Source organism: Oncorhynchus tshawytscha, linkage group LG09 (assembly GCF_018296145.1).
Source record: "Oncorhynchus tshawytscha isolate Ot180627B linkage group LG09, Otsh_v2.0, whole genome shotgun sequence".
NCBI lineage: Eukaryota > Metazoa > Chordata > Actinopteri > Salmoniformes > Salmonidae > Oncorhynchus > Oncorhynchus tshawytscha.
The window spans coordinates 52,007,048-52,017,087 of NC_056437.1; the positions used below are offsets into that span (position 1 = coordinate 52,007,048).

At 43.9% G+C, this 10,040-nt stretch overlaps 1 protein-coding gene across 4 annotated transcripts in view; it reads left to right on the forward strand.

The window, feature by feature from the left end:
* The window catches only part of LOC112258107 (dihydropyrimidinase-related protein 3-like), a 37,125-nt gene extending 27,990 nt beyond the window's left edge, over positions 1-9,135 (forward strand). For 2 of the 4 annotated variants that reach the window (XM_042327053.1, XM_042327055.1), the window contains exons 12-14: positions 2,155-2,334; positions 5,711-5,867; positions 7,327-9,135. In XM_042327053.1, the coding sequence (XP_042182987.1) occupies positions 2,155-2,334; positions 5,711-5,867; positions 7,327-7,421 (432 nt within the window). In that variant the 3' untranslated portion in view covers positions 7,422-9,135. Of the gene's footprint in view, positions 1-2,154; positions 2,335-5,710; positions 5,886-7,326 lie in introns of all 4 variants that reach the window. The other 2 variants (XM_042327052.1, XM_042327054.1) reach the window with 1 other exon arrangement.
* The last annotated feature ends 905 nt before the right edge of the window (positions 9,136-10,040 follow it).

Here is a 10,040-nt window from a genome sequence, read left to right on the forward strand (position 1 = left end):
ATTTTGTCTGTCATAGTTGAAGTGTACCTATGATGAAAATTACAGGCCTCTCTCATCTTTTTAAGTGGGAGAACTTGCACAATTGGTGGCTGGCTAAATACTTTTTTTGCCCCACTGTATATATCAACGAATTGGCGAGGTCACTAGAACAGTCTGCAGCACCCGGCCTCATCCTACTAGAATCAAATATCTAGTGTTTGCTGATGATTTGGTGCTTCTGTCCCCAACCAATGAGGGCTTACAGCAGCACCTAGCTCTTTTGCAAAGATTCTTTCAGAACTGAGTCTGTCAAAGCTGTGAACGAGCTTCGTGACAAGGCAAGAACGGCCTTCTATGCTATCAAAAAGAAGATAACATTTGACCTACCAATTAGGATCTGGTTAAAAATACTTGAATTCGTTATACAACCCATTGCCCTTTGTGGTTGTGAGGTCTGGGGTCTGCTCAACAGCCAAGAATTCGCAAAATGGGACAAACACCAAATTGAGACTCTGCATGCAGAATTCTGCAAAAATATCATCCGTGTACAACGTAAAACACCAAATGATCCATACAGAGCAGAATTAGGCTGATACCTGCTAATTATCAAAACCAGAAAAGAGATGTTAAATTCTACAACCACATAAAAGGAAGCGATTCCCAAACCTTCCATAACAAAGCCGTCACCTACAACGAGATGAACCTGGAGAAGAGTCCCCTAAGCAAGCTAGTCCTGGTGCTCTGTTCACAAACACAAACAGACCCCACAGAATCCCAGGACAGCAACACAATTAGACTCAACCAAATCATAAGAAAACAAAAAGATTATTACTTGACACATTGGAAAGAATTAACAAACAATAAAAGAGCAAACTAGAATGCTATTTGGCTCTAAACAGAGAGTACACAGTGGCAGAATACCTGACCACTGTGACTGACCCAAATTTTAGGAAAGCTTTGACTATGTACAGACTCAGTGAGCATAGCCTTGCTATTGAGAAAGGCCGCCGTAGGCAGACCTAGCTCTCAAGAGAAGACCGGCTATGTGCACACTGCCCACAAAATGAGGTGGGAACTGAGCTGCACTTCCTAACCTCTTGCTCAGGATATGACCATATTAGAGACACACATTACACAGATCCACAAAGAATTTGAAAAGGAACCCAATTTTGATGAACTGCCATATCTACTGGGTGAAATACCACAGCGTGCCATCACAGCAGCAAGATTTGTGGACTGTTGACACAAGAAAAGGACAACCAGTGAAGAACAAACACCATTGTAAATACAACCCATATTTATGTTTATTTATTTTCCCTTTTGTACTTTAACTATTTGCACATAATGTGACATTTGAAATGTCTTTATTCTTTTGGAACATTTGAGATTGTAATGTTTAATGTTCATTTTTTATTGTTTATTTCACTATTGTTTATTGTCTAGTTCACTTCCTTTGGAAATGTTAACATATGTTTCCCATGCCAATAAGAGGCTTAAATTGAATTGAATTGAAATTGAATGGCCTCTCATCAGACCAGTTTAATGAGCAAAACATCCAAGTCTGATTAGCGTTAGTGGAATTTGCCATCTCTATCGGAATTATCCCGTCGGCTCATAACGTGGTGCGTAGCCATGAGGTCATGCATTTCAGAGTCCCTGTTTATTTTGCCGTACTTGACCATCTCAGTCCACAAAGACACACTGACGTAAACTCATGTGAACTCTCCGGCTCCATTTGTTTCAGACGAGTGACTAGTGTCAGACTGCAGAAAACTGGGAATAGTTGCGTTTGCGTTGCTTCTGCACCGCTGTACTGTCAATTCCTCAGTTTGGTAACTCCCGAGAGAGACGTCCTGCAGCTGCTCATCACTCGTATTACTGGGTTGTGTTGTGAATGGCTAAAGTTAGGTCATCTCTACAGTAAGGCAGCATAACGGACTGTACTAACTGGGGTGCAACGGGGGGGGGGGCAGTCTTGATAAATCTAAAGTTTTTGTTGTGATTTTGTCCTCTTTTGTTGGCGCAACACCAATGATCATAGACATACAATATCAAGTTGAAGTATAATGTGTGTGTGTCTGTCTGTGTGTGTGTGTGTGTGTGTGTGTGTGTGTGTGCGTGTGTGTGTGCGTGCATGCGCATGTCTGTGTTTGTGTCTGTTTGTGTGTTTTCCAGGCTGCTGAGTTCAACGTGTTTGAGGGCATGGAGCTGCGTGGTGCCCCCTCGGTGGTGATTTGCCAGGGGAAGCTGGTGCTGGAGGATGGGAACCTGCACGCCATCCCCGGGGTCGGTCGCTTCATCCCATGCACCCCCTTCCCAGACTTTGCCTACAAGCGCATCAAGGCCAGGAAGCAGGTAAAAGATGCTAGCCTCTCTCTCCTTACTCCTGTCTAGTCAGAATCTACTGTACTCCAAGGCTGTGTTGACACAGGCATCCCAATTCTGATCTTTTGACCAATTATGGGCAAAAGATCTGATCTGATTCAAAATACAAATTAGTGGCAAAATATCAGAATTGGGCTGCCTGTGTAGACACAGCCTAAGTCTGTCTCCCCTTTATAAAAGTATTAAACAATATACAAGTATTTCCAATAAACATATTCCCAACTCTTCAGTTCTGTCTTAGAATATGTCTTATGCGGATTGTTTGTTACATGCCAGAGTGTTGCTCTGTGACACTGAGCCAAGGTAAAGGACTGTGAGGTATGTGAGGCAGTGGAGGCTGCTGAGGGGAGGACGGCTCATAATAATGGCTGGAATCGAGTGAAAGGAATGGTATCAACACATGAAAAAAAGATGCATGTCCTTGATACCGTACCATTAACTCCATTCCGGGACATTATCGTGAGCCGTTCCTCCCCTCAGCAGCCTCCACTGATACGAGGTGCGTGAAGTACAGTATTTGAAGACTGCAAGGTCTGTGAGGTCCGCGAGTTGCGGGCATCTGGAAGTGTTTTCTCAGTGGTTAGGGATTAATCAGGGCTAATCTGATGTAGAGCTGAGATGAGCCATCCAGAACCCACAAACATGGAAGATGTCAGTGCGGCTTTACTTTCAAGGCGGTTTAGCTTTACGCGAATGCATACTGCTGCTGTGGCTCAGCCTATGCCACACATCATCAGACATGCCATCAATCTCAATGTACATACTGAAATGGTAATCCCAAAGCAGTGTGTTCAATGGAGACAGACTGCACTTATATATCTCAGCTGTTTTCACACCAACCCGTATCGCACTCCACACTGCCCTTTCCCACCTGGACAAAAGGAACACCTATGTGAGAATGCTGTTCATTGACTACAGCTCAGCGTTCAACACCATAGTGCCCACAAAGCTCATCACTAAGCTAAGGACCCTGGGACGAAACACCTCCCTCTGCAACTGGATCCTGGACTTCCTGACAGGCTGCCCCCAGGTGATAAGGGTAAGCAACAACACATCTGCCACGCTGGTCCTCAACATGGGGTCCCCTCAGGGGTGCGTGCTTAGACCCCTCCTGTACTCCCTGTTCACCCACGACTGCATGGCCAAGCACGACTCCAACACCATCGTTAAGTTTGCTGACGACACAATGATGGTAGGCCTGATCACCGACAATGATGAGAAAGCCGATAGGGAGGAGGTCAGAGACCTGGCAGTGTGGTGCCAGGACAACAACCTCTCCCTCAATGTGAGCACGACAAAGGAGCTGATCGTGGACTATAGGAAAAGGAAGGCGGAACAGGCCCCCATTCACATCGATGGGGCTGTACTGGAGCGGGTCTAGAGTTTCAAGTTCCTTGGTGTCCACATCACCAACCAACTATCATGGTCAAAACACACCAAGACAGTCATGAAGACGGCACGACAACACCTTTTACCCCTCAGGAGACTGAAAAGTTTGTTGCCACACGGCAAGCAGAACCGGAGGGTCAAGTCTAGTTCCGAAAGGCTCCTTAACAGCTTCTTCCCCCAAGCCATATGACTGCTGAACAATTAATCAAATGGCCACCCAGGCTATTTACATTGAACCCCCTCCCCCTTTGTTTTTACACTGCTGCTACTCGCTGTTTATTATCTATGCTTAGTCACTTTACCACTACCTACATGTACAAATTACCCCGACTAACCTGTACCCCCGCACACTGACTCGGTACTGTCATTCCCTGTAAATATTCCCTTGTTATTGTTATTTTATTGTGTTACTTTTATTTTACTTTTTACTTAAGTTTATTTGGTAAATATTTTCTTAACTCTATTTCTTGAACTGCATTGTTGGTTAAGGGCTTGTAAGTAAGCATTTCACGAATACACCTGTTGTATTCGGCGCATGTGACAAATAACATTTGATTTGATTGTGTACACAAAGGACGTCTGTCCTCTCGGGCAGTCGCGCTGGTGTCAGCTATAACAGCAATACATTATGGGTTGGATGCATGTCTGTCTGTCTGTGTCTAGGCTTCGTGGGCATAATAGGAGGTCTGTCTCCCCAATTGGAAGGCACAAGATAAAAATAGCGTTCAGAGTGTGTAACGGAGATGGGAATTGCCAGAAAATGCAGTAATGGTGTCTTAACTACCTCTCTGGGTGATCTCACATATCCTTTTGATGTAGGTGCTGGAGAATGGGGGGGATGGAACGAGGGGATGGGGATGTTTGAGAGAGAAGTATTACGTCACACTTGAGGGTTCATCTCAGGGGCTGTTGGCTGTGGGTTTTATACTGTAACGACTGACTGCCTGTTGTAGCAGGGATACGATGTGTCCATGGGAGTACTCCTGTTACTGGTGTTGGTGGATACTCAACTTTTTGACCAGAATATAGAGATGTTTCTTTGGTGAGACCTCTTTTATTAATTCAATGTTGATCTTGGTGGCAGTTAGTGTTTTCTGATGCTGCTACATTCTTCAGGGGGGAAAAAAAGGTTCCATCTAGAACCTGACAGGGTTCTTTGGCTGTTCCCAACCCTTTACAGAACCTTTTTTGGTTCCAAGTTTATCCCTTTTGAGTTTCATGTAGAACCCTCTCCACAGAGGGTTCTACATTGAACCAAAAAGGGTTCTCCTATGGGGACAGCCGAAGAACCTTTTTGGAACTATTTTTTCTAAGAGTGTAGCTCAGCTTCCAGGAATTCCTTAGTCACATAATCCTAGGACAGAGGACAGAAGCTTGCATGTCAAATAAGAACACAGTGTCTCAGTCTGCAGTGCGTCTGTCTGTCAGCAAATCTGGAAGTGCTTTCCTTCGGAAAACACCGGGTGAAATATGCATTTTTATTCAGGCACAACGCGTTCTACAAACAAACCCATGAATCAAATTATAAACAGGCATTGTCTTGGAGAACTGTTGTAAAGTTACCAACAGAAATGATACCCTATTCATCTCTCTTTCTCTCCTTCTTTATCTCGATCCCTCCTTCTTCCTCTCTCTTCCTCTTCCTCTCCTTCCTCCCCCTCTCCTTCTCCCCCTCTCCTCCCCCTCTCCTTCTCCCCCTCCCCCTCTCCTTCTCCCCCTCCCCCTCTCCTTCTCCCCCATCCCCCTCTCCTCCTTCTCCCCCTCCCCCTCTCCTTCTCCCCCTCCCCCTCTCCCTCCCCCTCTCCTTCTCCCCTCTCCTTCTCCCCCTCCCCCTCTCCTTCTCCCCCCTCCCCACTCTCCTTCTCTCCCCCTCTCCTTCTCCCCCTCCCCCTCTCCTCCCCCTCCCCTCTCCTTCTCCCCCCCCCCCTCTCCTTCTCCCCCTCCCCCTCTCTCTCAGCTGGCAGTCCTGCGGGCAGTGCCCAGGGGCATGTATGATGGCCCCGTGTCTGACTTCTCGCCCATGTCCCGTGGCGGTACCCCCTCAGCGTCTGCCCGCACCTCCCCCACCAAGCAGCCCGTGAGGAACCTCCACCACTCGGCCTTTAGCTTAGCAGGTAACCCTGCACAACGCGGTGAGCTTCAGCAACCTTTTTATTTACCCATCTGTCTTCCGATACCTTACCGTCATAGGAAGTACCAGGAACCCGACACACACACTCAACAACAGTCAACATTGACACATTACAATGCAATTCACGCTTGATATGTTGCCATGGTCGACTTTGCCATTTGTCTGCGGAATATTAAATAGCCTTCAGGTGAAATTTGACATTTTACCATAATCACATTTTCTGCCTTCATGATTTGTTTGAGGTAACAAATGCACACAGCACAAGACATTTATCCTTCAGCCATCTTGGTACTTCCAGACAGTATGTTTCCTCAAGTCTTTTTGTTATCTTTTTTGTGTTTATTTTTTACATTGATTGATTTCATTCATTTCAGCTTGATGCAGCTTTGTCTTGGTTCTCTCTCTCTCTCTCTCTCTCTCTGTGTGCATCTTAATTCAACTACAGTGTGTTCTAAGATTTCAGTCCAGACATCTGGCGTCTCACTTTCGTTGTTGTTGTCTGTTTAATGAAGCTCATCTAATGAGCGGGTAGATTGAGGCTGATGATGATTTATGTATCTGAAGTTCATTCACGTAACCAATAGCAGAGCTTAGTTGAGTGTTGAGTGACAGTGCGATTACATACATCTGCAACCTCTTTTCAAAGTACAACCGTTGAGGGAGGAGCCAAATAAACAATAGTTCAACAGGAATAGTTTATGTGTGATGCACTGATGCAGGAGGAGGGAGGGTGACCTGCATTGGAAAGTATTTCCCCATGGCTGTAGAATAGTGGGGTTTTATTCCATTCATCCCCGTCGTTCCCAGAAAGCCAGAGAGCCTGCTTTCCTTTCCTAGGCTGTGTGTTTATAAACCAGACCTGGCCTATTCTCTCCTTCTGGCTTCCAAGATAATCCCCTGTTCGAATACTAGCCACTCACTCTGGGAATAAATACCCCTCTCATCCACATCCAGTACATGCAAGAGCACATACACATATACCCGCGTACACACACACACACACACACACACAAACGTAACACACACAGGCGCAAACACGCGCACACTCACAGGACTCTGCAGAATAGGGCTTCATCTCACCAGCCACAGGGTTGATATACTGCTCTGTCTCCAGATGTGAAGTAACCTTGGTCGTGTTTCGTGCAGAGAGGATGTGGTAGCGTTCTACAGTGTAAAACACTAGATCCTGGCCCGGAGAGAGTGGAAGACTTAAAACAGTAGGCGTAAATCTCTCCTCGCCCATTATGCCAATTTAATCCAGGGCTAATCCCAATCCCGTTGGCGGTCGAAAAGGAATTTATTCCAGAGGTCGCCACGGAGTGCCAAGGCCACCTCGCCTGGTCGGTTTGTCTCGTGACGAACGCTAGTTGCCAGTTGAGAAACTGGCTTTGTTGAGGGGAATCTGTAAGAGAGAGCGCTAAATCATGTTTTGTCTGTGTCAGGTCCCCCCACCACAGAGGATCTCCCCATCCGGCCAGCGGGACGCCGCATCGTAGTTCCCCCCGGTGGTCGCTCCAACATCACATCCCTTAGCTAAGAGGTTGAACCAGGATAGAGACCAGTCAGAAGATGACAACAGCCACTGGGAGAAGACGGAGACATGATTAGTTACAAGTTAAGAGTTGAGCAAAACACTGAATCCTCATGCCTTACCAGCCACAATGCTACCTGCTTAAGCTTCTAAAGCACAGTTTTCCTCCTCCTAGGGAATTGCAGGTCAGTCGCTAGAACAATGGGTTAATTTGAAGGATATTTGGCAAAACCTTTACACAAAGATTGAATTTGTATGCCGTGGAATTACATGAGCATGGTCATAACCAGAATATAGGTAATCAATGTGTATTACTGTCCCTCACTGTCAACATTAGTCATTGTTTTGACTGTGCATTGACAGTTTAGGTTCTACTCTGAGTCCATAAAATAGTTCAATGAACCTCATGATAACTGTCCATGACCAATGACCCACAGTGTTCCGATGCCTGTTCCCCTAGGAAAAGTAACACTTGCTTTTCTCAAAGCAATTCTTTGTTTTTTTTCCCCCTTCCGTCACGTTCGGCTTTCAATGTCACCCTTTTTTTGAGTACTAGTCTGCAGATATACGGTAGTTCGCTATAGCGATGTAATAATAACATGCAGTGATGTCCATTACTGATAGGTGGCATTGTGAGTATGTATGGTAGATGTAACGTAGCTTTGTGAATGATGTTGTCGCTGGCTCCCTGGGTTTGTTGAACCAGAAGTGATAGTCATTAACGATAAAAAATAAAAAAACATTAAAAAAACAGGAAACAAGATTTAAATAAAAAAAAACACATCTGGTAATACAGATATTTTGTAAACATGTAATAGCATGTTGGTAGAAATGGTTGTCATGTTTATTTTCCCTTGCGCTCTGCTCCATCCTGGCTGTAGATCCCATTGAGAAACCGTCCTTTGCAATCGCTTCAAGCTTAATGCCTGTTCCTATACATACCGTTTAGCAAGTCATCTGGGGGTGGGGGAGGGGGGGGGGTAGTAAAAGGTAAATGGAAATCCTTGCGCAAGAAATACCAAGCTCAACTTCCATGGCCTGGGTCGTGAAATTGTAATTCTGAGCTTTGTGAACATTAATGGATAAAGAAAATGAAATGATAAAGGTAACAAACCTGATTTGAAATAACAGTAATTCACCTCTGTCTTTATTTGTTATTTTCATGGCAATGTGGGATGTCGTTTTGAAGCAGCAGACCATCATGACCTGCATTCAAGAACATAACATTGAAACATAATGTTGTGCTGTTTTAAATCTCAACACTCTGAGAGTCTCCACATTTCTGTACACTATACCTGACCGACAGTCCTTAGCTTGGTAGCTATAACACCAAGGGGAAGACAGACAGGCTTAACCCTGGGTCACTCTCTTTTACAATTATTTTCTATGCGTCTGTTTGGTCTACCTGTCCTAGACAAGGCAAGTTGATTGTAATATGTTTTCAGAAAGAGGCGAGGAGGATGAGGAGAGCTTTATTTTTTTGCTATCCCAATCAGCGGAGGAAGAGGTTGTGAGGAAGTCGTTGTGTTTTAACTTCAAGCAATCCAAGTGGTGATTATATTTATGTTAGTTTGACTTGATCTTTATTATTGTTTTTTTTTTTTTTTTTTTTTTTTTTTTTACTGTTGTATCAAAACCCAGAGAAGGCAGGTAAAAAAAAAACATTGAGGTGTGATGTGGTGTTATGAACTGTTAATGAATAAACATGAGTTGCAACTGACTGGCTGTCACTCTTTTATCTTTCAATCTACAGTATAGTAGAAATAAAAAAGATATACCTTTTAAAACTTCTTCGGGATAGGTGGGTCCCCCACGGGACGGTTGAGCTAACGTAGGCTAATGCAATTAACATGAGGTTGTAAGTAACAAGAACATTTCCCAGGACATAGACATCTATCTAGAAAGCTTAAATTCTTGTTAATCTAACTGCACTGTCCAATTTTCAGGAGCTATTACTGATAAATAATACCATTGCTATTGTCTGAGAGTGCACTGTTATGAACTTTAAAAGTTATTAATAAACCAATGAGGCACATTTGGGCAGTCTTGATACAAAATGTTGAACAGAAATGCAATGGTTCATTGGATCAGTCTAAAACTTTGTACGTACACTGCTGCCATCTAGTGGCCAAAATCTAAATTGCACATGGGCTTGAATAATACATTATGGCCTTTCTCTTGCATTTCAAGGATGATGGTACAAAAACAAATACAAAAAGTGTTTTTTTTCTTTGTATTTTCTTCCCAGATCTAATGTGTTACATTCTCCTACATTCATTTAAAATTTACACAATCTTCAAAGTGTTTCTTTTCAAATGGTATCAGGAATATGCATATCCTTGCATAAATGCCTGAGCTACAGGAAGTTAGATTTGGGTATGTCATTTTAGGCAAAAATTGAAAAAAAGGGTCCGATCCTTTTTATGTACTCTGACCAGGACTGTACTAGAGCACATTGTTGAGAACATCTCTCATATAAATTGGATGTGTAGACCTGACAGTTAATAGTACTAATAATACTGACAGTATTATTGCTGTTCCAGTATATTACATTTCTATCTGCACAATTCTGGATTCATACTTCCATTGTTTGGGGAATTTCCCATTTTCTGACCCATTGTTTAA